Source organism: Bufo bufo, chromosome 4 (genome assembly GCF_905171765.1).
Source record: "Bufo bufo chromosome 4, aBufBuf1.1, whole genome shotgun sequence".
NCBI classification, from domain to species: Eukaryota; Metazoa; Chordata; class Amphibia; order Anura; family Bufonidae; genus Bufo; species Bufo bufo.
The window spans coordinates 15,175,345-15,201,688 of NC_053392.1; the positions used below are offsets into that span (position 1 = coordinate 15,175,345).

General features: G+C 55.0%; 1 protein-coding gene across 2 annotated transcripts; it reads left to right on the top strand.

The window, feature by feature from the left end:
• Positions 1-1,788: 1,788 nt before the first annotated feature.
• On the top strand, positions 1,789-25,871 carry GTF3C2 (general transcription factor IIIC subunit 2). Of its 2 annotated transcripts, none has more exons than XM_040426897.1 (20): positions 1,789-1,877; positions 4,363-4,705; positions 6,706-7,143; positions 8,351-8,588; positions 8,769-9,027; positions 9,738-9,832; positions 9,907-9,984; positions 10,741-10,839; positions 11,396-11,623; positions 12,271-12,382; positions 12,459-12,576; positions 17,951-17,976; positions 20,263-20,392; positions 21,999-22,140; positions 22,233-22,394; positions 22,473-22,560; positions 23,812-23,940; positions 24,128-24,304; positions 24,472-24,579; positions 25,312-25,871. In XM_040426897.1, the coding sequence occupies exons 2-20, from the start codon at positions 4,414-4,416 to the stop codon at positions 25,528-25,530; spliced, it is 3,138 nt and encodes a 1,045-aa protein (XP_040282831.1). In that variant the 5' UTR covers positions 1,789-1,877; positions 4,363-4,413; the 3' UTR covers positions 25,531-25,871. The 2 variants fall into 2 exon arrangements, with proteins under 2 accessions (XP_040282831.1, XP_040282830.1); XM_040426896.1 differs by having other exon boundaries at positions 1,795-1,877; positions 4,360-4,705.
• Positions 25,872-26,344: the final 473 nt, after the last annotated feature.

The following is a 26,344-nucleotide window of genomic DNA, read 5'->3' on the forward strand; positions in this document are numbered from 1 at the left end:
TCTTACCTGTGAGGGCTCAGGGGGGCTTGGGAGGTCTGACCTGTGAGGGCTCAGGGGGGCCTGGGAGGTCTGACCTGTGAGGGCTCAGGGGGGCCTGGGAGGTCTGACCTGTGAGGGCTCAGGGGGGCTTAGGAGGTCTGACCTGTGAGGGCTCAGGGGGGCTTGGGAGGTCTGACCTGTGAGGGCTCAGGGGGGCTTGGGAGGTCTGACCTGTGAGAGCTCAGGGAGGCTTAGGAGGTCTGACCTGTGAGGGCTCAGGGAGGCTTGGGAGGTCTGACCTGTGAGGGCTCAGGGAGGCTTGGGAGGTCTTACCTGTGAGGGCTCAGGGGGGCTTGGGAGGTCTGACCTGTGAGGGCTTAGGGGGGCCTGGGAGGTCTGACCTGTGAGGGCTCAGGGTGGGCTTGGGAGGTCTGACCTGTGAGGGCTCAGGGAGGCTTAGGAGGTCTGACCTGTGAGGGCTCAGGGGGGATTGGGAGGTCTGACCTGTGAGGGCTCAGGGGGGATTGGGAGGTCTGACCTGTGAGGGCTCAGGGTGGGCTTGGGAGGTCTGACCTGTGAGGGCTCAGGGGGGCTTGGGAGGTCTGACCTGTGAGAGCTCAGGGAGGCTTAGGAGGTCTGACCTGTGAGGGCTCAGGGGGGCTTGGGAGGTCTGACCTGTGAGGGCTCAGGGGGGCTTGGGAGGTCTGACCTGTGAGAGCTCAGGGGAGGCTTGGGAGGTCTGACCTGTGAGGGCTCAGGGGGGCTTGGGAGGTCTGACCTGTGAGAGCTCAGGGAGGCTTAGGAGGTCTGACCTGTGAGGGCTCAGGGAGGCTTGGGAGGTCTGACCTGTGAGGGCTCAGGGGGGCTTGGGAGGTCTGACCTGTGAGAGCTCAGGGAGGCTTGGGAGGTCTGACCTGTGAGGGCTCAGGGAGGCTTGGGAGGTCTGACCTGTGAGGGCTCAGGGAGGCTTGGGAGGTCTTACCTGTGAGGGCTCAGGGGGGATTGGGAGGTCTGACCTGTGAGGGCTCAGGGGGGCTTGGGAGGTCTGACCTGTGAGGGCTCAGGGAGGGCTTGGGAGGTCTGACCTGTGAGGGCTCAGGGAGGGCTTGGGAGGTCTGACCTGTGAGGGCTCAGGGAGGCTTAGGAGGTCTGACCTGTGAGGGCTCAGGGGGGCTTGGGAGGTCTGACCTGTGAGGGCTCAGGGAGGCTTAGGAGGTCTGACCTGTGAGGGCTCAGGGAGGCTTGGGAGGTCTGACCTGTGAGGGCTCAGGGGGGCTTGGGAGGTCTGACCTGTGAGGGCTCAGGGAGGCTTGGGAGGTCTGACCTGTGAGGGCTCAGGGGGGCTTGGGAGGTCTGACCTGTGAGGGCTCAGGGGGGCTTGGGAGGTCTGACCTGTGAGGGCTCAGGGGGGATTGGGAGGTCTGACCTGTGAGGGCTCAGGGGGGCTTGGAGGTCTGACCTGTGAGGGCTCAGGGGGGATTGGGAGGTCTGACCTGTGAGGGCTCAGGGGGCTTTCAGTCCTATAGTAAAATGTAATGGAATCTATTTAGATTGACAAACATGGGGCCACACCCAATAACAGTAGGGCCCCCCAGTCACCATCTGGAACACGTGACACAGGGGCGCAGACACCAGAGAGCAGCAGAAGCAGCTTTCAATGAAACGAACCCAACATGGCGGCCGTGCTCACTCCGAGCCGGCCATGTTTCTGGAGCCCGGTCTACGATAACATGGCGGGTGGCTACGTTTGTGAGAGAACCATTTTTTTTCGTGGACACGCGCCTGGGTGACGTCATCGGGAAGTGCCCACGGACACCGGCGCCGGCTTTAAACGTTACAGGAGGCGAACTGGACTCAGAGTCTTGTCCCTGATGCTGGAACGTGGCGGCTGGAATACGGTAACGGCTGTGTCTGTGGCTATACCGCCATGTTTTGTATTTGTCACGACTTACAGAACCGTGCGGGAGGAAGTGGACGAGCTGCTCAGAACCACCATTCGCGTCGCGGCTTTCATTTTCAAACTGTCATGCGAGAAATGAGAGCCGGAATGTGATTGGTCGCTGTAGACAGGCCCGCCCTGTGCATTGGTTTGTACTCTGTGTCCTATGTAGATGAAATCTGAGAGACTGACACTAGAGGGAGCAAGAGGCACCTCCCCCCCCCCCCCCCTTACTTCTGTCTGTACAGGTGACCCCCTCCCCTACTGCTGTCTGTACAGGTGACCCCCCCCCCCCCCTTACTGCTGTCTGTACAGGTGACCCCCCCCCCCTTACTGCTGTCTGTACAGGTGACCCCACCCCCCCCTTACTTCTGTCTGTACAGGTGACCCCCCCCCCTTACTTCTGTCTGTACAGGTGCCCCCCCCCCCCTCCTGCTGTCTGTACAGGTGACCCCCCCCCCCTACTGCTGTCTGTACAGGTGACCCCCCCCCCTACTGCTGTCTGTACAGGTGACCCCCCCCCCCCTTACTGCTGTCTGTACAGGTGACCCCCCCCCCTTACTGCTGTCTGTACAGGTGACCCCCCCCCCCCCCTACTGCTGTCTGTACAGGTGACCCCCCCCCTACTGCTGTCTGTGCAGGTGACTCCCCCCCCCCCCCCTTACTGCTGTCTGTACAGGTGACCCCCCCCCCTTACTGCTGTCTGTACAGGTGACCCCCCCCCCCCCCCCCTACTGCTGTCTGTACAGGTGACCCCCCCCCTACTGCTGTCTGTGCAGGTGACTCCCCCCCCCCCCCCTTCCTGCTGTCTGTACAGGTGACCCCCCCCCCTTACTGCTGTCTGTACAGGTGACCCCCCCCCCCCCCCCCCCCCTACTGCTGTCTGTACAGGTGACCCCCCCCCCCCCCCTTACTGCTGTCTGTACAGGTGACCCCCCCCCCCCCTTACTGCTGTCTGTACAGGTGACCCCCCCCCCCCTTACTGCTGTCTGTACAGGTGACCCCCCCCCCCCCTTACTGCTGTCTGTACAGGTGACCCCCCCCCCCCTTACTGCTGTCTGTACAGGTGACCCCCCCCCCTTACTGCTGTCTGTACAGGTGCCCCCCCCCCCCTTACTGCTGTCTGTACAGGTGACCCCCCCCCCCTTACTGCTGTCTGTACAGGTGACCCCCCCCCCCTTACTGCTGTCTGTACAGGTGACCCCCCCCCCCCCTTACTGCTGTCTGTACAGGTGACCCCCCCCCCTACTGCTGTCTGTACAGGTGACCCCCCCCCCCCCCCTTACTGCTGTCTGTACAGGTGACCCCCCCCCCCCCTACTGCTGTCTGTACAGGTGACCCCCCCCCCCCCTTACTGCTGTCTGTACAGGTGACCCCCCCCCCCCTACTGCTGTCTGTACAGGGGCCCCCCCCCCCCTTACTGCTGTCTGTACAGGTGACCCCCCCCCCCCCCTTACTGCTGTCTGTACAGGTGACCCCCCCCCCCCTTACTGCTGTCTGTACAGGTGACCCCCCCCCTACTGCTGTCTGTACAGGTGGCCCCCCCCCCCCTTACTGCTGTCTGTACAGGTGACCCCCCCCCCCCCCTTACTGCTGTCTGTACAGGTGACCCCCCCCCCCCCTTACTGCTGTCTGTACAGGTGACCCCCCCCCCCCCTTACTGCTGTCTGTACAGGTGCCCCCCCCCCTACTGCTGTCTGTACAGGTGCCCCCCCCCCCCCCTACTGCTGTCTGTACAGGTGACCCCCCCCCCCTACTGCTGTCTGTACAGGTGACCCCCCCCCCCCCTACTGCTGTCTGTACAGGTGACCCCCCCCCCCCCCCTTACTGCTGTCTGTACAGGTGACCCCCCCCCCCTTACTGCTGTCTGTACAGGTGACACCCCCCCCCCCTGTCTGTACAGGTGACCCCCCCCTACTGCTGTCTGTACAGGTGACCCCCCCCTACTGCTGTCTGTACAGGTGACCCCCCCCCCCTACTGCTGTCTGTACAGGTGACACCCCCCCCCCCTTACTGCTGTCTGTACAGGTGACACCCCCCCCCCTTACTGCTGTCTGTACAGGTGACCCCCCCCTGTACAGGTGACCCCCCCTTCCCGCTGCTGTCTGTACAGGTGACACCCCCCCCCCCCCGTGCTGTACGTATGGTATGTAGCTGTGAACCCCCCACAGTTGTTGTATGTTGAGGTGGCCCCCCCCCCCCCCCCGCGGTATGTACAGGTGACCCCCCCAGTGCTGTACGTATGGTATGTAGCTGTGAACCCCCCACAGCTGTTTGTATGTTGAAGTGACCCCCCCCCCCCGCGGTTTGTACAGGTACCCCCCCCCCCCCCCTCCCAGTGCTGTACGTATGGTATGTAGCTGTGAACCCCCCACAGATGTATGTTGAGGTGGCCCCTCCCCCTCTGTGTACCGTATAATAGGCGGCGTTCTCTCGTGCAGCAGGTGATGGCGCCGCAGCACTCTACGGCGGGGATGTGACAGTGTGTGACGTTGATGGCCAGTCCTGGACCTGAGAACTGGGACACACTTCCTGCAGAGGTCATGGTACAAAGCCGAGAAGACGAGAGTCTACCTCTCCCTGCTCTCCTGCCCCTGGGTGTCAGCGCCCCCACCAGGGGGGTAACCTTTCAGGAATCTGTGGCCCCTCTCATACATCCTCCTGGCAGGAGGGGCCTTGATGTAGTCCACTCCCCAGTGAAAACTGCCGCTCTGCCGAGTGAAAGTCCTCACAAGAGGGCGCTCTCCTCTCTCCCCGCATCAGAGGATACTCTGCAGGCTACTACTGGTACGTGACTTCTAGAGGTCCTCCTACTCTGCACCTCCAGCTGGGGGTCTTTGGACTCCACTTCTCTCCTTACTAGCTGAACCCATGTTCTTCTTATCCACTTCACCCTGGGCCCTCGTCCTGTCTCTCCTCCTGTCTCTTCTTCATAGTGGGCACTAGTCTTCTCTCCCCCACTTGATCCTGGGCCTTATCTTCTTTCTCATCCTCCTCCTCCTCCTCATCCCGGGTCCTGGTCCTCTATCCTTCTCTTTGCCCTTGGCCTTCGTCCACTTTCCTTCTCCTCTTTGCCCTTGGCCTTCGTCCACTTTCCTTCTCCTCTTTGCCCTTGGCCTTCGTCCTCTTTCTCCTTCTCCTCTTAGCCCCGGCCCCTCGTCCTCTTTCTCCTTCTCCTCTTAGCCCCGGCCCCTCGTCCTCTTTCTCTTTCTCCTCTTAGCCCCGACCCTCGTCCTCTTTCTCCTTCTCCTCTTAGCCCCGGCCCCTCGTCCTCTTTCTCCTCTTAGCCCCGGCCCCTCGTCCTCTTTCTCCTCTTAGCCCCGGCCCCTCGTCCTCTTTCTCCTCTTAGCCCCGGCCCCTCGTCCTCTTTCTCCTCTTAGCCCCGGCCCCTCGTCCTCTTTCTCCTCTTAGCCCCGGCCCCTCGTCCTCTTTCTCCTCTTAGCCCCGGCCCCTCGTCCTCTTTCTCTTTCTCCTCTTAGCCCCGGCCCCTCGTCCTCTTTCTCTTTCTCCTCTTAGCCCCGGCCCCTCGTCCTCTTTCTCTTTCTCCTCTTAGCCCCGACCCTCGTCCTCTTTCTCTTTCTCCTCTTAGCCCCGGCCCCTCGTCCTCTTTCTCCTTCTCCTTCTCCTCTTAGCCCCGGCCCCTCGTCCTCTTTCTCCTTCTCCTCTTAGCCCCGGCCCCTCGTCCTCTTTCTCTTTCTCCTTCTCCTCTTAGCCCCGGCCCCTCGTTCTCCTTCTCCTTCTCCTTCTCCTCTTAGCCCCGGCCCCTCGTCCTCTTTCTCCTTCTCCTCTTAGCCCCGGCCCCTCGTCCTCTTTCTCCTTCTCCTCTTAGCCCCGGCCCCTCGTCCTCTTTCTCCTTCTCCTTCTCCTCTTAGTCCCGGCCCCTCGTTCTCTTTCTCCTTCTCCTTCTCCTCTTAGCCCCGGCCCCTCGTTCTCCTTCTCCTTCTCCTCTTAGCCCCGGCCCCTCGTCCTCTTTCTCCTTCTCCTCTTAGCCCCGGCCCCTCGTCCTCCTTCTCCTTCTCCTCTTAGCCCCGGCCCCTCGTCCTCTTTCTCCTTCTCCTCTTAGCCCCGGCCCCTCGTCCTCTTTCTCCTTCTCCTCTTAGCCCCGGCCCCTCGTCCTCTTTCTCCTTCTCCTTCTCCTCTTAGTCCCGGCCCCTCGTCCTCTTTCTCCTTCTCCTTCTCCTCTTAGTCCCGGCCCCTCGTCCTCTTTCTCCTTCTCCTTCTCCTCTTAGTCCCGGCCCCTCGTCCTCTTTCTCCTTCTCCTTCTCCTCTTAGCCCCGGCCCCTCGTCCTCTTTCTCCTTCTCCTCTTAGCCCCGGCCCCTCGTCCTCGCTCACTCTTCCTCATCTTCATCTCTTTTCCTCCTCTTCAGTCTAGGTCCTTTCCTCTCTTCTCCTTGTCATTCATCCGGTTCCTCATTCTCTCTTCTTTGTCCTTGTCTCGGGCCCTTGTCCTCTCTCCTACTACTACTATTTGCCCCAGGTCCTCTTCCTCTCTCTTCACCCTCTGATTTGTCCTGGGCCCCCAGCCTTTTTCTTCCCTTCATCCTCTCTCCTTCTCCTCTTTGTCATGGGCTCTCGCCCTCTCGCTTTCTCATTCTCTTTGACCTGGGCCCTCGTGCGCTCTTCTTCTTTCTCCTTGTCCTCTCTCTTCCTCCTTTCTGTCCCAGACCCTCGTCCTCTTTCCTCCTTCTTTTTGTCCTGGGCCCTCGTTTTCTTCTTCCTCCTCTCTCGGTCCATGTCTTCTGTCCTCCTTTTTGGTAACTGTTGTGTTTTGTCTTGTAATGTGTAGGTTCGGCTCTTGTGGATGGCAGTGGTAGATACTTGGTTGCTGAAGATTCTTCGTGTGTTTTGCAAACCCCATCTCCGAAAACCAGATGTAAAGTACCCCTGGGACAAAGTCTCGCCAGTATGACTGACGCAGTGGCGCCCCCGACTCCATGTCTGGCCAGTGTACAGAATTCATCCGTTCTTATGACCCCAGTCGATGAAACACCTGTGAAGGCGCCAAAGAAACAAAGCTGCAGGTCTAAAGCTAAGCCGCTGAACATGAAGAGGAAGAAGAAGGTGGACCAGGAATCTGCAGTCCCTCCCATACATCCTGCTGGCAGGAAGGGTCTAGGTGTAATTCAGGCCCCTGTAAACACTGAGGCTCTGCCAAGTGACAGTCCTAAGAAGAGGCCACACATCTGTCTGCCAGGATCGCAGGACCCTCGTCAAGCTACTACTGGTATGTGACTGTGTCCTTCATAGTGTCCTAGGATGTCCTTCTGTGCTGATAAGTTCCTGCTACATCCTCCTTTTTGTCCTCTTGTTTCCTCCTTCCTTTTTCCAGCCTGCTTTCCTTTTCCTTCTTGCTTCTCTTCCTTGGTACTTATTTCCTGCCCTGCACTTCCTCTCACTTTTAGGCTTCCCTCCTATTCCTCCCTCTTTCCTTCTCTTCCTTTCAGACTGCCTCTTATTACTCCTTCCTTCTTTTCCTCCAAGGCCACACTCTTCTTTGGGCCTCCTAGGTTTCCCCCTACCCTTTCTCCTTTCTTCTCTTCTCTGGCGGACCTTTTCTTCCTCCCAATCTTATTTACTCTTCCACCATTCTTGTCTTCCTTTCAGAACTGACTTTCTCTTCATTCTTCCTTTACTTGCTCCTTGGCTGCCGTTCTCTTTCTTCTTCCTTTTTCCTCCTCTTGGGACTTCCTCCTCTTGCATCTTTTTTTTTATTCCCTCTCAGGACCTCCTCCTTTTTCCATGCCCTGCCGTAGGCTGATAGTTGTATACAGTCTGGGCATGCTGGGAGTTGTAGTTTTGGTTGGCCTTCCCGGCCTTAGGGCTTCCTCCACCTTCCTTCTCTTCCTCTCGGTCTTCCTTCTCTTCCACCGTCTTTTCCTTCCCTTCGAGGCTTCCTTCCTTCTTTTCCTTTCCTTCAGGGCTTTCTCCTGTTCCACCTTCCTTTTTCTTCCCCCTCAGGGCTTTCCCCCCCTCTTCCCGCCGCCCCCCCCCCCCCCCCCCCCCAGGGCTTTCCTTCCCGCCCCCCTCAGGGCTTCCCCCCTCTTCCCACCCTCCTCTTCTTTCCCCCGCAGGGTTTCCTCCTCTTCCCGCCCTCCTTAGGCTTTCCCCCTTTTCCCGCCCTCCTTAGGCTTTCCCCCTTTTCCCGCCCTCCTTAGGCTTTCCCCCTTTTCCCGCCCTCCTTAGGCTTTCCCCCTTTTCCCGCCCCCTCAGGGTTTCCTCCTCTTCCACCCCCTCTGCTTTCCCCCTCTTCCCGCCCCCTCAGGGTTTCCTCCTCTTCCCGCCCCCTCTTCTTTCCCCCTCAGGGCTTCCCCCTCTTCCCGCCCCCCTCAGGGCTTCCCCCTCTTCCGCCCTCCTCCTCCTTTTTCCCCTCAGGGTTTCCTCCTCTTCCTATTTGTTGTATTTCAGTGTGTTTATCTTCTGGTATCTTGCAGATCCTACTCTTATGGACGGTGGGGATAAATCTCTGGCTTCTGAAGACTCTCATATCCTGCATACACCTGTGAAGGTGCTGAAGAAACCAGGCCGCAAGAGTAAAGCTGAGATGCTCAGGCTGAAGATGGCTGAAGAGCTGGAGGCCCAGACCCATGTGGAGAACAATCAGAGTGACTCTGAGAACATGGAATTGGAGCTAACACAAAGCGGTCGTCCCAGGAGACGTGCGGCCAAAACGTGAGTCCTCGCTGACCTCCTGTAGCTGTAGGTTACTGGTGTGATCTGTAACCATGACTGATATGGAGGGGCCCACAAGACATAGTCATTAACACCTCTAGTTTCATTGGGAGAGCCCATAAGCACAGCTGAGGTATCTAAATGCCCCAACTTAATGTTAATGGTTTCCTTTTTTGCCAGGGCTATGAAACATTTTCTGGCTATTGCAAATGAATGGGAGGCTTCTGAACTGCTCTCATCAGCCAAAACAGAGAAGAAACCAGAGACAAAGAAGAAGGGCAAGAAGAGGAAGGCCGACTCTGATGATGACATAGATTTTGTAGTGTCAGAAGAAGTTCTTCAGCAGGAAAGGGAAGAGGTGGAGGAGGACTCCCCGAGTGGGGAGGACTCCGACTGCGACCTCAGCTTTTACAAGAGGAGCGTCTTCGCTTATGGAGAGGTGAGATCAGGGGGTGAATAAGAGACTGGTCTTCTACCGATCCAGACGCCATGTGTCACTGCCTGGACTGGCCTGCAGATATAGATCTATAGATCTGTTGGCTCTTAAATAGGGAGGGATTTCACTGGATCCCTCAATCTCTTGGCAGAAGTATCCTTGAGGAATTCTGCATGAGGGAAAAAAAAAAAAAGGGACCTCTTGTAAATGAGGAGAATCCACTTGGCGTTGAGTGTGCTGCAGCAGTGTATTAGAATCCAGTGACCACACGTGGTTCTGTCCGAGGACTGTGCGTCTGCTGTCGTCAGGGCTTTTCTCGGAGAGTTCCTTCCTGAAGTGGGCAGGGCCTAGCGGAAGAGGCGGAGCCTGACACAGCCCTCCGGGTTTACTATAACTTATGTCAGTAACTAGTGCTAGTTATAGCTCAAGTCTACGCCATTCGCGTTCCTGGCGCACGGAGGGCCGGAGATGCACCTCATTTATTAAGGAGAGTCTCCTTCTGGCAGATGGCAACACCAGTCTTGATAAATCTGCACCCTTGTCTCTGCTTGTAACCGCTCCTGTGGACCCCTATGATAGGGAGTCATGCAGACGACCCCCCTTAATGATGTTGGTATATCTGATGATGGGACAGGCGTGGTGAGAGGAGGCCGGGGGTGCTGCCTGTTCCTCGGAGTTCCCTCCTTGACTGACCCATTCCTCTTGTTTTCCAGAAGTCGTATCCATTTGTGAGAGGCAATGCCAACAACGGCCTCCACAATTCTATCATGGCCCCGGTGTGGAGCTCTGCGCAGATCACTATGGACTTGTAAGACTTGTTTCTTTATGGTGGAAGCGCATTCTGTCATGTCTCTTGTTAACAAGCCTGTCTCTTCTCTGTAGCCGGGAAGCCCAGTACTCAGACTGGGAGTACCCCGAATGGATCCCACGGAAAGACAGCTGGCACTTCCTGTCATGCAGGTAAGAAGCATGCTACTATAGCCAGGGGGAATCGTCTGTGGACCTCCCAAGAAGAGCAGGTCTGGAGGATCTTCCTCTGGTCTCCTGACTGATCCTAGCAGGAGGAGCAGGGCTGGATCCTCCTCTGGTCTCCTGACTGATCCTAGCAGGAGGAGCAGGGCTGGATCCTCCTCTGGTCTCCTGACTGATCCTAGCAGGAGGAGCAGGGCTGGATCCTCCTCTGGTCTCCTGACTGATCCTAGCAGGAGGAGCAGGGCTGGATCCTCCTCTGGTCTCCTGACTGATCCTAGCAGGAGGAGCAGGGCTGGATCTTCCTTGGGTCTCCTGACTGATCCTGCAGGAGGAGCAGGGCTGGATCCTCCTCTGGTCTCCTGACTGATCCTAGCAGGAGGAGCAGGGCTGGATCTTTCTCGGGTCTCCTGACTGATCCTAGCAGGAGGAGCAGGGCTGGATCTTCCTTGGGTCTCCTGACTGATCCTGCAGGAGGAGCAGGGCTGGATCCTCCTCTGGTCTCCTGACTGATCCTAGCAGGAGGAGCAGGGCTGGATCCTCCTCTGGTCTCCTGACTGATCCTGCAGGAGGAGCAGATCACATACTGTTCACATGACTGTCAATATCCGTGTTTCCCAGTGTAAATGGGAACACTGGGATCAGTGGGTGACAGTGAGTGACAGAGACAGTTCCATAGCTGACTGTCCATCTGGCAACGGTACTTCTGGTCTCGCTGTGCTCAGTCTCCGTTTTGTTCTTTGGCAGTGAGGCAGAGGTCTATCTTCCAGAGCAAACAACCTCCCCTCCGTTCTGCATCAGAAGAGAAGGTATAAAAGAAGACCCTGACCCCCATGTCCTCGGCAGGTGAGATTACTGGCACACAGCGCCCCATCACTGTTACTACCAGGCGCTTCATCAGGTGACGCGGCCGGTACCTCTGGGCGGGTATGGGCTAGCATGCTGACCGGAGCTGGTTATATCCCAACATCGGGGGTCTCAGTATACACTTATCCTCTATTATGTATCACTGCTGATGTCTGCCCCTATATACCCCGTACAGTCCATGTGTCTGATACTCTGAACCCTATATACCCCGTACAGTCCATGTGTCTGATACTCTGAACCCTATATACCCCGTACAGTCCATGTGTCTGATACTCTGAACCCTATATACCCCGTACAGTCCATGTGTCTGATACTCGGCCCCTATATACCCCGTACAGTCCATGTGTCTGATACTCTGCCCCTATATACCCCGTACAGTCCATGTGTCTGATACTCGGCCCCTATATACCCCGTACAGTCCATGTGTCTGATACTCGGCCCCTATATACCCCGTACAGTCCATGTGTCTGATACTCGGCCCCTATATACCCCGTACAGTCCATATCACTGGTGACGTCTCGCTCTCTGCCCTCAGGTTCCAGTCGCTGCCCTCTCACTCTCAGCGCTCTGATGTGACGTTCTTCGCGGGGGGCCCAGTGTGGTCTCTGGATTGGTGTCCGACACTTTGGGGTTCACATTCCTGCCAGTATGTGGCGCTGTATAGTCACCGCGGCATGGACGACCGGCACAGGCTTGATGCTGTACACACAGGACCAGCACTTCTACAGTTGTGGAGCCTCGGGGCCCTCAGCCCGGAGAAAGGGTTTGTATATATGGGGTGTAGGGTTCTCCCTGTCCGACATCACGTAACCTATCCCGCAGAGGAGTGCACGCCCCGCTCACAGTCTGAGGAGGTCGGGGCGTCTCCTCTATCCGTGTAGGGTGTAGAAGCCAGATTGTATTCAGAAGGCTACTGAGCATGTGGGTGATAACTGTCCTCTGCACCCCTGTCCCCGTAGTGTGGTATCTTCCAGGCCATGTTGGTGACCTCTGCCCCCCCTGTCCCCATAGTGTGGTATCTTCCAGGCTATGTCGGTGACCTCTGCCCCCCCCTCCATAGTGTGGTATCTTCCAGGCTATGTCGGTGACCTCTGCCCCCCCCTCCATAGTGTGGTATCTTCCAGGCTAGGTTGGTGACCCCTGTCCCCATAGTGTGGTATCTTCCAGGCCACGTTGGTGACCTCTGCCCCCCTGTCCCCATAGTGTGGTATCTTCCAGGCCATGTTGGTGACCTCTGCCCCCCTGTCCCCATAGTGTGGTATCTTCCAGGCCACGTTGGTGACCTCTGCCCCCCTGTCCCCATAGTGTGGTATCTTCCAGGCTAGGTCGGTGACCTCTGCCCCCCCTGTGGCTGCCTCCAGCCTGGGTACAGGTCTATGTTCATGTAATGTTCGGTCTTGTTCCGCGCAGCGCTGACTCGGCGGCGTCCTTCTCCTACGGCCTGGCAGTGGACGACGGCTCCATGTGGGACCTGAAGTTTTGTCCTAGTGGGGCATGGGAGCTCCCCAGCACCCCCAGAAAGGTAAGGTCTTGGGGGTGATTGTGGGGGCTTGTCCTGTGGGGTCTCTGGTTTATGACTTGTGGTATCTGTGGCGCAGGGCGCGGAGATGGCGCGGCTCGGTGTCCTGGCAGTGGCGCTCTCCAGTGGCCATGTACAGATCTACAGCCTACCTCACCCTGAGTCCCTGCAGTCCTACCGCAAAACCCAAGGAAGAGGTAGGAACCCACAGACACCCCCCGATGTGCTTTATGGGGACACCCCCCAGTGTGTGTATATGATGGGGGGGGGGGGGGCTGCTGTGTGTGTGTGTGTATATATGATGGGGGGGGGGGGCGGGCTGCTGTGTGTGTATATATAATGGGGGGAGGGCTGCTGTGTGTGTATATATGATGGGGGGGCGCTGCTGTGTGTGTATATATGATGGGGGGGGGGGGGGCTGCTGTGTGTGTGTGTGTGTATATATAATGGGGGGGCTGCTGTGTGTATATATAATGGGGGGAGGGGGGGGCTGCTGTGTGTATATATAATGGGGGGAGGGGGGGGCTGCTGTGTGTATATATAATGGGGGGGCTGCTGTGTGTATATATAATGGGGGGAGGGCTGCTGTGTGTATATATAATGGGGGGAGGGCTGCTGTGTGTATATATAATGGGGGGAGGGCTGCTGTGTGTATATATAATGGGGGGAGGGCTGCTGTGTGTATATATAATGGGGGGAGGGCTGCTGTGTGTATATATGATGGGGGGGGGGGCTGCTGTGTGTGTATATAATGGGGGGGCTGCTGTGTGTATATATAATGGGGGGAGGGGGGGGGGGCTGCTGTGTGTGTATATATAATGGGGGGAGGGCTGCTGTGTGTATATATAATGGGGGGAGGGGGGGGCTGCTGTGTGTGTATATATAATGGGGGGAGGGGGGGGGGGCTGCTGTGTGTGTATATATAATGGGGGGAGGGCTGCTGTGTGTATATATAATGGGGGGAGGGCTGCTGTGTGTATATATAATGGGGGAGGGCTGCTGTGTGTGTATATATAATGGGGGGAGGGGGGGGGCTGCTGTGTGTGTATATATAATGGGGGGAGGGCTGCTGTGTGTATATATAATGGGGGGAGGGCTGCTGTGTGTATATATAATGGGGGGAGGGCTGCTGTGTGTATATATAATGGGGGAGGGCTGCTGTGTGTGTATATATGATGGGGGGGGGGGGGGGGCTGCTGTGTGTGTATATATAATGGGGGGAGGGCTGCTGTGTGTATATATAATGGGGGGGGGGCTGCTGTGTGTATATATGATGGGGGGGGGGGGCTGCTGTGTGTGTATATATAATGGGGGGGCTGCTGTGTGTATATATAATGGGGGGAGGGCTGCTGTGTGTGTATATATGATGGGGGGGGGGGGGGGCTGCTGTGTGTGTATATATGATGGGGGGGGGGGGGCTGCTGTGTGTGTATATATGATGGGGGGGGGGCTGCTGTGTGTGTATATATGATGGGGGGGGGCTGCTGTGTGTGTATATATGATGGGGGGGGGGCTGCTGTGTGTGTATATATGATGGGGGGGGGGGGGGGCTGCTGTGTGTGTATATATGATGGGGGGGGGGGGCTGCTGTGTGTGTATATATGATGGGGGGGGGGGGGGGCTGCTGTGTGTGTATATATAATGGGGGGAGGGCTGCTGTGTGTATATATAATGGGGGGAGGGCTGCTGTGTGTATATATGATGGGGGGGGGGGGCGGCTGTGTGTGTATATATAATGGGGGGGCTGCTGTGTGTATATATAATGGGGGGAGGGCTGCTGTGTGTGTATATATGATGGGGGGGGGGGGGGCTGCTGTGTGTGTATATATGATGGGGGGGGGGGGCTGCTGTGTGTGTATATATGATGGGGGGGGGGCTGCTGTGTGTGTATATATGATGGGGGGGGGCTGCTGTGTGTGTATATATGATGGGGGGGGGGCTGCTGTGTGTGTATATATGATGGGGGGGGGGGGCTGCTGTGTGTGTATATATGATGGGGGGGGGGGGCTGCTGTGTGTGTATATATGATGGGGGGGGGGCTGCTGTGTGTGTATATATGATGGGGGGGGGGGGCTGCTGTGTGTGTATATATGATGGGGGGGGGGGGGCTGCTGTGTGTGTATATATGATGGGGGGGGGGGGGGGGGCTGCTGTGTGTGTATATATGATGGGGGGGGGGGGGGGGGGCTGCTGTGTGTGTATATATGATGGGGGGGGGGCTGCTGTGTGTGTATATATGATGGGGGGGGGGGCTGCTGTGTGTGTATATATGATGGGGGGGGGGGGGGGGGCTGCTGTGTGTGTATATATGATGGGGGGGGGGGGGGGGCTGCTGTGTGTGTATATATGATGGGGGGGGGGGGCTGCTGTGTGTGTATATATGATGGGGGGGGGGGGCTGCTGTGTGTGTATATATGATGGGGGGGGGCGCTGCTGTGTGTATATAATGGGGGGGGGGCTGGCTGGTGTATATAATATATATATATATATATATATAATATATGGACCGGCGGACGTAGAGATGCTACACCGCGCTCTGCTGCTCCTGCGTCGCGGTTGCTCCGGGTACTCCTGCAGTGGTACGCAGCGCTGTCTGAGTTAACACTTGCCTCTCTGGGGGTGGGGGGGGGGGTCTCCTCTTGGCTCCCGCCCCTCCCCCGGTGTCATTGTCAGACTGCAGATGGTCAGGACATGGCTGAATGGCTGCAGCACATGGACATTAACCCTCGTGTTTCCGCCCCCTCCCCTGTCCTGTGTAGGAGGTGCCTCTGCTCTCCTCTGGCTGGTAAAGAAGGGGTTAATGCGGCCCACAGCTGTGGGGGCTATAGAAGTGTATAATGGGACCAATCAGGTGTGTAATGGGGAATCCTCCAGATGCGGACTCCCATCATCACTGCCGCCATATACCGCAGATGAATAGATAACCCCCATCATCCCTGAGCTCAGGAGCTGGCGGTCTTTGTCTCCCTCCCTTCCTGGGGGGCGTTCTCATGGGGGCAGCATCGGTTCGGGGTCATTAACTCTTCGCTTATCTCCCTGTATTATAATAAGTGCCCCCCCCCCGGTGATTGATGTGATGGCTGCGCTCCCTGCGGCCGCCATGTCTGTGGTCGGGGTGAAGGCACACTGCTCGGCTACAGAGGCTCTTCAGTGGATGATGGGGGTTCTCTGCCCTCCTCCGTATTCTTGGTGTCGGGGGCGCACAGCAATGGACACGTGGACCCCCCTCACTTCACCCTTTAGTGTACAGGCAGGGGCCCGCAGGAGCCGGGGGCCCATCTATCACTGTGTCGTCCTCCTCTTATCTCTTCATACAGACTCCTCCTGGGGGGCTCCATATAACAGACTGGGACCCTGAGATTGAGGGGGGCGCCCCAGGGAAATAAGGGGGGCTCCACATGGAGACCAGTACGTCAGTTCTGAGGTGATCACAGAATACCCCTTGTATTGCAGGGTGCCCCCTTATGGCGGGGATGGGAGCAACTCCGGCCTCAGATACTCAGACTGTAAGATTATCTGCCGGGGGGCAGGCGCTGACCCCCTAAAAATGTAGGGATCACTCTTCCCGATGGTGGATATAGTCAGCATGCTTCTGTAGGGATCACTCTTCCCTGATGGTGGATATAGTCAGCATGCTTCTGTAGGGATCACTCTTCCCTGTGGTGGATATAGTCAGCATGCTTCTGTAGGGATCACTCTTCCATGTGGTGGATATAGTCAGCATGCTTCTGTAGGGATCACTCTTCCCTGTGGTGGATATAGTCAGCAGGCTTCTGTAGGGATCACTCTTCCCTGATGGTGGATATAGTCAGCATGCTTCTGTAGGGATCACTCTTCCCGATGGTGGATATAGTCAGCATGCTTCTGTAGGGATCACTCTTCCCTGTGGTGGATACAGTCAGCATGCTTCTGTAGGGATCACTCTTCCCGATGGTGGATATAGTCAGCATGCTTCTGTAGGGATCACTCTTCCCGATGGTGGATATAGTCAGCAGGCTTCTGTAGGGATCACTCTTCCCTGTGGTGGATATAGTCAGCAGGCTTCTGTAGGGATCACTCTTCCCGATGGTGGATATAGTCAGCATGCTTCTGTAGGGATCACTCTTCCCTGTGGTGGATATAGTCAGCATGCTTCTGTAGGGATCACTCTTCCCTGTGGTGGATATAGTCAGCATGCTTCTGTAGGGATCACTCTTCCCTGTGGTGGATATAGTCAGCATGCTTCTGTAGGGATCACTCTTCCCGATGGTGGATATAGTCAGCATGCTTCTGTAGGGATCACTCTTCCCGATGGTGGATATAGTCAGCATGCTTCTGTAGGGATCACTCTTCCCGATGGTGGATATAGTCAGCATGCTTCTGTAGGGATCACTCTTCCCGATGGTGGATATAGTCAGCATGCTTCTGTAGGGATCACTCTTCCCTGTGGTGGATATAGTCAGCAGGCTTCTGTAGGGATCACTCTTCCCGATGGTGGATACAGTCAGCATGCTTCTGTAGGGATCACTCTTCCCTGTGGTGGATATAGTCAGCATGCTTCTGTAGGGATCACTCTTCCCTGTGGTGGATATAGTCAGCATGCTTCTGTAGGGATCACTCTTCCCGATGGTGGATATAGTCAGCATGCTTCTGTAGGGATCACTCTTCCCGATGGTGGATATAGTCAGCATGCTTCTGTAGGGATCACTCTTCCCGATGGTGGATATAGTCAGCAGGCTTCTGTAGGGATCACTCTTCCCGATGGTGGATACAGTCAGCATGCTTCTGTAGGGATCACTCTTCCCGATGGTGGATATAGTCAGCAGGCTTCTGTAGGGATCACTCTTCCCGATGGTGGATACAGTCAGCATGCTTCTGTAGGGATCACTCTTCCCGATGGTGGATATAGTCAGCATGCTTCTGTAGGGATCACTCTTCCTGATGGTGGATACAGTCAGCATGCTTCTGTAGGGATCACTCTTCCCGATGGTGGATATAGTCAGCAGGCTTCTGTAGGGATCACTCTTCCCGATGGTGGATATAGTCAGCATGCTTCTGTAGGGATCACTCTTCCCGATGGTGGATATAGTCAGCATGCTTCTGTAGGGATCACTCTTCCCGATGGTGGATACAGTCAGCATGCTTCTGTAGGTATCACTCTTCCTGATGGTGGATATAGTCAGCAGGCTTCTGTAGGGATCACTCTTCCCGATGGTGGATACAGTCAGCATGCTTCTGTAGGGATCACTCTTCCCTGTGGTGGATATAGTCAGCATGCTTCTGTAGGGATCACTCTTCCCGATGGTGGATATAGTCAGCAGGCTTCTGTAGGGATCACTCTTCCCGATGGTGGATATAGTCAGCATGCTTCTGTAGGGATCACTCTTCCCGATGGTGGATATAGTCAGCATGCTTCTGTAGGGATCACTCTTCCCTGTGGTGGATATAGTCAGCATGCTTCTGTAGGGATCACTCTTCCCGATGGTGGATACAGTCAGCATGCTTCTGTAGGGATCACTCTTCCCGATGGTGGATATAGTTGATATTTGTTGTCACCGCCTTGTACTGAATATTTTCTTTTCTCTTTGGCAGATCCCGGGGAGCTGACCATTTGTAAGGTAAGGAGCTCCTCCGTGTGTATGGGCAGAGTCCTTCCTCCACGTAACACACGTGTGCTCGCATACACCCCATACCGTATAGGGCACACATAGCAAACACGTCACTTGTATAGAGTGTTACATGTCATGTATATAGGGACCTACAGAGAACACGTTACATGTCATGTATATAGGGACCTACAGAGAACACGTTACATGTCATGTATAATGCGGACATACAGAGAACACGTTACATGTCATGTATAGGGGACATACAGAGAACACGTTACATGTCATGTATAATGCGGACATACAGAGAACACGTTACATGTCATGTATAATGCGGACATACAGAGAACACGTTACATGTCATGTATAGGGGACATACAGAGAACACGTTACATGTCATGTATATAGGGGACATACAGAGAACACGTTACATGTCATGTATATAGGGGACATACAGAGAACACGTCACATGTCATGTATATAGGGGACATACAGAGAACACGTCACATGTCATGTATATAGAGGACATACAGAGAACACGTTACATGTCATGTATATAGGGGACATACAGAGAACACGTTACATGTCATGTATAGGGGACATACAGAGAACACGTTACATGTCATGTATATAGGGGACATACAGAGAACACGTTACATGTCATGTATATAGGGGACATACAGAGAACACGTTACATGTCATGTATATAGGGGACATACAGAGAACACGTCACATGTCATGTATATAGAGGACATACAGAGAACACGTTACATGTCATGTATATAGAGGACATACAGAGAACACGTTACATGTCATGTATAATGCGGACATACAGAGAACACGTTACATGGTATGTATATAGGGGACATACAGAGAACACGTTACATGTCATGTATAATGCGGACATACAGAGAACACGTTACATGTCATGTATATAGAGGACATACAGAGAACACGTTACATGTCATGTATATAGAGGACATACAGAGAACACGTTACATGTCATGTATATAGAGGACATACAGAGAACACGTTACATGTCATGTATATAGGGACATACAGAGAACACGTTACATGTCATGTATATAGAGGACATACAGAGAACACGTTACATGTCATGTATATAGGGACATACAGAGAACACGTTACATGTCATGTATATAGGGGACATACAGAGAACACGTTACATGTCATGTATATAGGGGACATACAGAGAACACGTTACATGTCATGTATATAGGGGACATACAGAGAACACGTTACATGTCATGTATAATGCGGACATACAGAGAACACGTTACATGTCATGTATAGGGGACATACAGAGAACACGTTACATGTCATGTATAATGCGGACATACAGAGAACACGTTACATGTCATGTATAATGCGGACATACAGAGAACACGTTACATGTCATGTATAGGGGACATACAGAGAACACGTTACATGTCATGTATATAGGGGACATACAGAGAACACGTTACATGTCATGTATATAGAGGACATACAGAGAACACGTTACATGTCATGTATATAGAGGACATACAGAGAACACGTTACATGTCATGTATATAGGGACATACAGAGAACACGTTACATGTCATGTATATAGGGGACATACAGAGAACACGTTACATGTCATGTATATAGGGGACATACAGAGAACACGTTACATGTCATGTATATAGGGGACATACAGAGAACACGTTACATGTCATGTATATAGGGGACATACAGAGAACACGTTACATGTCATGTATATAGGGGACATACAGAGAACACGTTACATGTCATGTATATAGGGGACATACAGAGAACACGTTACATGTCATGTATATAGGGGACATACAGAGAACACGTTACATGTCATGTATATAGGGGACATACAGAGAACACGTTACATGTCATGTATATAGGGGACATACAGAGAACACGTCACTTGTATATAGCGGATCTATTGGTCTGTATGATAACCCCCATCATCCCCCCCGGAGGGTCTGGGTCAATAATGTCGCTGCCGTCACCTGGTTCCTTTTAATTAAAGTCGGTGAGGCGTGGAGGACGTGTCCTCTAGAGGCCGGAGATGGATGAGGCGGCGGGATGTGAATGGTGTAGGGTCCATCAAAGTCTTCACACCCCCTGACTGATCGTAGTCTGATAATACCAGTAATCCCCACCGAAATATAAGCAGTCGCTTGTTAAAGAATTCACCCCCCCGGACATGTATGCTGCGTGTAACTGGCAGTGCTTGTATGTGCTGACATGCATGCGTGTGGCCTGACACTTGTCTTCCAGGTGGACTGTGTGGTCAGACTTTACGTGGGATCCATCAAAGCTTGTAACCCTGGTGAGAATGGTCAGTGCTTCATCGTGGCCTGGCTGCCCTCCAAACCACACCAGTACCTGGCAGCTGGATTCTATGATGGTGAGTGTGCACTCATATGTGACCCATGTCCTGTGTCACCTGCTCAGGAGTCCACTAGTTACCCTGAGGTAATCGGTGTCCTCGCCTGTTTAGGGATAGTCCACTAGTTACCCTGAGGTGACCCATGTCCTTACCTTCTCAGGAGTAGTCTACTAGTTCTCCATATCCTCACTTCTTCAGGGATAGTCCACTAGTTGCCCGGAATTGACAGTTGTCCTCACCTGCCCAGGGATAGTCCACTAGTTACCTTAAGGTGACCAGGGTGCTCATCTCTTCATGAATAGTCCACTAGTTACACTGAAGTGACTGTTGTCCTCACCTGCTCAGGAGTAGTCCACTAGTTATCCATATCCTCACCTCTTCAGGGAAAGTCCACTAGTTCTGAATTGACAGATGTCCTCACCTGTTCAGCTATAGTCCACTAGTTACACTAAGATGGCCGTTGTCCTCACCGGCCCAGGGATAGTCCACTAGTTACCGTAAGGTGACCGGGATCCTCATCTATTCATGGATGGTCCACTAGTTACCCTGAGGTGACCGGGATCCTCACCTGTTCATGAATAGTCCACTAGTTACACTGAAGTGACTGTTGTCCACACCTGCTCAGAAGTAGTCCACTAGTTACCCTGAGGTGACCGATGTCCTTACCTTCTCAGGAGTAGTCTACTAGTTATCCATATCCTCACCTCTTCAGGGATAGTCTACTAGTTGCCCTGAATTGGCAGATGTCCTCACCTGTTCAGGGATAGTCCACTATTTACACTGAGATGACCGGTGTCCATCACCTGCTCAGGGATAGTCCACTAGTTTCCCTGAGGTGACCGGGGTCTTCACCTTTTTCATGGATAGTCCACTAGATACACTGAGGTGGCCGGTGTCCTCACCTGTTCAGGGATAGTCCACTAGTTACCCTGAGGTGACCGGAGTCCTTATCTCTTCATTGATGGTCCACTAGTTATCCTGAGGTGACTGGGATCCTCACCTGTTCAGGGATAGTCCACTAGTTATCCACGTCCTCACCTGTTCAGGGATAGTCCACTAGTTACCCTGAGGTGACGGGGTCTTCACCTCATCATGGATGGTCCACTAGTTATCCTGAGGTGACTGGGATCCTCACCTGTTCAGGGATAGTCCACTAGTTATCCACGTCCTCACCTGTTCAGGGATGGTCCACTAGTTATCCTGAGGTGACCGGTGTCCTCACTTGCTGAAGTCTAGTCCACTTCTTATCGTATCCATCACTGAGCTGTTCTTTGGTTCAGGAATGTTCTGCTTTCAGTGGTTCTTGGTTACAGATGTCCCTTTTGCCGGCCTCCGTTTCCTCTGCCTCTGTATGTGCTGATTCCTCTGCTTCTAGACACAGATTCATTGTTCCAGATTTGAGGAAGGGGGTGACAACCAATATGGTGGCATCTAGGTGTTATATCCCAGCTTTTCCAGAAACCTGTTTCTTTACTGTTTCTTAGAACAGCCGGACAGAGCAGTCGGGGACTAATATTTGCACAGGGTTTCCTGATTTTCGATTGATTAGGCTCTGCAGAGGAGCAGTTAACTCTTTGTGACCCCCCCTTTTCCCCAGACCTAACATAGGACTGTTTTTATCCAGGAACAGTAGCAATCTGGGATCTTCAGACCAAGTCTATGCTGCAGAAGGTTCGTCAGGGCGGAGTGATAAAGCAGTACCCGTTCTACAGCTTCTCCGCCCACGACAGCGCGGTGCGAGGCATCGAGTGGTGTAAAGCCGACAGGTACTTCTTCACCTGACCAGACACAACTCCTCTGTTGCTCCCTATTATCCAGGGCAGCGGCTGACTGTTTCTCGGGGTTTCTTTCTGTCCAGTAACTTCTTTGTGACCAGTGGAAACGACCGGCGTCTGAAGTTTTGGGATCTCCGCCGTCTGCACACACCTGTCAATAACATCAGACGGTTCCAGGCCACGGAGTTGGCATGGCTGCTGCCATACTGTGGGGTGGCTGTGGCGCAGGACAACTGCTACGCCTCGTGAGTGTCCCGGACACACAGCTGTGGGGTTCCTCACGTCCCATACTCCTCACACTCCTCTCCCTCCCCTCTCCGCAGACACGGCCTGTGCGGCATCCACTACGTCGACTCCGGCTTCCTCGGCTACAAGCCATACTTCGCTACTCCCCGCAAGGGAACCGTCTGGGTAAGAGGGGCTCCCCTAACGGAATGGGGGGAGTTACATATGATATAGGGCAGTGGTGGCCAACCTTTTACATACTGAGTGCCCAAACTGCAACCCAAAACCCACTCATTTATCACAAAGTGCCAACACGGCAATATAACCTGAATACTACAGTCCAGTATAGTATGGCTTCCTTTATCACTTAGCTATAATAGCCTGTCTGCATTCACTGCGCTGCCTGTGCCGCACATAGTGCGCCCCTGCGCTGCCTGTGCCGCACATAGTGCGCCCCTGCGCTGCCTGTGCCGTACATAGTGCGCCCCTGCGCTGCCTGTGCCGCACATAGTGCGCCCCTGCGCTGCCTGTGCCGCACATAGTGCGCCCCTGCGCTGCCTGTGCCGCACATAGTGCGCCCCTGCGCTGCCTGTGCCGCACATAGTGCGCCCCTGCGCTGCCTGTGCCGCACATAGTGCGCCCCTGCGCTGCCTGTGCCGCACATAGTGCGCCCCTGCGCTGCCTGTGCCGTACATAGTGCGCCCCTGCGCTGCCTGTGCCGTACATAGTGCGCCCCTGCGCTGCCTGTGCCGTACATAGTGCGCCCCTGCGCTGCCTGTGCCGTACATAGTGCGCCCCTGCGCTGCCTGTGCCGTACATAGTGCGCCCCTGCGCTGCCTGTGCCGTACATAGTGCGCCCCTGCGCTGCCTGTGCCGTACATAGTGCGCCCCTGCGCTGCCTGTGCCGTACATAGTGCGCCCCTGCGCTGCCTGTGCCGTACATAGTGCGCCCCTGCGCTGCCTGTGCCGTACATAGTGCGCCCCTGCGCTGCCTGTGCCGTACATAGTGCGCCCCTGCGCTGATGAATTGCAGGAAAAGGCGAAGGCATATTGGTACACCATAGACATTTTCCAGGCTGTAGGTGCCCACAGAGGGGGCTCAGATTGCTGCCTCTGGCACCCATGCAATAGGTTCGCCACCACTGATATAGGGGCTCCCCTCCTGTAATGGGGTGTTACATATGATGTAGGGGCCCCCCTCCTGTAATGGGGTGTTACATATGATGTAGGGGCCCCCCTCCTGTAATGGGGTGTTACATATGATGTAGGGGCCCCCTCACAGAATGGGGTGTGTAGGGTGTCCAGGGCATTTAGCCGTACAGATCCGGTTGTCGGACCTCCGCTGATGTTCTGTGGGCGTCCTCCGTGATTCTGGGGGGCTCCGGAGGACGGTCTCTGCTCTCGGTGTCACTTCTTCTTCTTCCTGTCTCTGTACAGAGTGTCTCTGGCTCGGACTGGTTGAGCGCCATCACATCGGGGGACATTACCGGAGAGGTCATGGTCATCCTGCTACCCAGCCTGAATGTGCAGTCCATCAACATCAAGCGGCCGTCAGAGCGCAGATTCGTGAGTGCCGTCATCCTGGGCCTCTGTGAGGAGTGTGCGAGGCCGGAGCTGCGCGTGCTCGCTATTGGGGCGCCTTCACACATGCCTTTTTCATGGGGGTCGGAAATCTGCATCGAAGCTGCCCATGTGAACCCCGTGGGTGTCTTTGGGATCCGCTCTGGTAACGGGTCTCTTTCTCCCCTCACAGCCGGTCTATAAGGTGGACTTCCTGTCCTCTGACCCACCGTCCACTGACTGCCCCGATCCTGGCGACCATGCGCTGGCCGGGCCCCTGGCTGACAGCCATCACTGGGAACATTTCAAGCCAAAGTCGTTCCGTGCGGCGACCGGACGCTTCAGCCTGCTGTTTCAGGATATGGATCTGGTAGGTTCCACCATCGCCTGCTGTGCCTGCAGTGTATATGGCCCCCCATCCCCTGCAGCCATGTGACCACCATGATCGGATCTCCTGGGGATCGGCCTCATGTAACGCATGCACCAGCACCCTCCTCCTCCGCTCTCCTGCCAGTAATTACTTTCTCTCCGGTGCAGACGAACTTCCATAAACTGAGCAGCCGGGAGCCCGTCAAGAGGATGCAAGCCAACGAGCTGAAGGGCGACCTGAACATGGAGCGTGTGCAGCTGGAGGCCATACACAAGGTGAGGACCTCCTCCAGGAAGTCACTGTCCTGCTCCACCGTGCCCGCTTCTGGCCGTCACTACTGGAGATGTCCCATAAAAGCTTATCGGGAATAGCGAGTCCTCCAGGAGCGGGGAACCCCTTTGATGTGACACAGAATGTGCCCCCATAGCTGAGGACTGCAGACACGAGGTGAGGTGGAGAGATGGCCGCTCAGGTCAGCCCTTTCTGTGGGTGTATGGCAGATGCAAAACTTCCATAAGCTACAATGGAGAGTCTCAACCAGGGGGCAGGGAGCCCCCATCTCCAGGTATGGATGACCAGGGAGCCCCCATCTCCAGGTATGGATGACCAGGGAGCCCCCATCTCCAGGTATGGATGACCAGGGAGCCCCCATCTCCAGGTATGGATGACCAGGGAGCCCCCATCTCCAGGTATGGATGACCAGGGAGCCCCCATCTCCAGGTATGGATGACCAGGGAGCCCCCATGTCCAGGTATGTATAAGTCCCACCTATCAGATGTTTATAGTTCTACTGTTGGTGCACCATGAAGGCCTCTGACTAGTGTAGGACCACCTATGACCTAGCTCACAATAACATGTGCTGTGTGATTTGTGTCTACTGGACCAGTATGATGGTACTGGTACCTTCTGTCGCCTCCCCCGTGCAGCACTGAGAGCAGGAGAACATGGAGGAACTCTTCACTTGCCTCGGTAACCAGGCTATGACCCAATGTTTGTCCTCTGTTTAGGTCCGGTTCAACCCAAACTTGGACTCGTACACGTGGATGGTGTCTGGAGGTCACTCTGGCCTGGTCAGAGTCCACTGCGTTCGAGGTTTGCACTCTTCGGTTGGCCAGAAGATGATCCAGGAGAAGAGAGCACAGTTCCGGGCCATGTATGACGCTGCAGAGACTGTTGTGGAGTATGAATACAGTCCAGAGGTCCAGCATTGTGTTGTGGAGGTCTAGAGACGGCGTGCCCGTCACCTCTACAAGTGATTCTCCTGTTGCGTCCCCCGTGTAACTTCTGTTTTTAGTTGTTTTTAACTTTGTTTCTTTTATATGCCCTGATGGACATGTATACAGCACTTCCACTGCCCAGGGTAGCCTCGTGGGCAGGATTTTTGTAGCACAGGGTCCAGTGGTGAGATGGAGTAGAATCCTGCCACGCTGTTGACATGTATGAACACACAGACCTGGGTAGTAAAGACAGAGCCATATTCACATGGTTCCATGATCTCATCATCGCTCACATTGAGCTCCTTTATGAGGTGACTTCTGGTTGTTTATTAAAAGCCTCCTATTTTTTATATTAAGTGTTTAGTTCAATGTGATGGTTGTGTTGGGTGAGAGCAAGAAGCCTGATTTAGGACCCATAGTACGAGGAGTGGGGGCCCGGCCCGTGACCAGGTGTGTGTGAGAGGAGCGGAGGCCCGGCCCGTGACCAGGTGTGTGTGAGAGGAGCGGAGGCCCGGCCCGTGACCAGGTGTGTGTGAGAGGAGCGGAGGCCCGGCCCGTGACCAGGTGTGTGTGAGAGGAGCGGAGGCCCGGCCCGTGACCAGGTGTGTGCTAGATGCTGAGGTCGGCTCTGTGACCATAGATTCTGAGAAGCAGAGGTCCATCCTGTCACCTGGTGTATGAGAGGTGGAGGGTGATGTCTTGACCATGATGAGGAGTGTCGGAGGGAGGATGGTCTACCAGTGACCAGGAATGTGAAAGAGGTGGATGCCTGACCCAAGACCCTCAGTATGAGAGGCTGATATCTGGCCTGTGACCCAGTGTA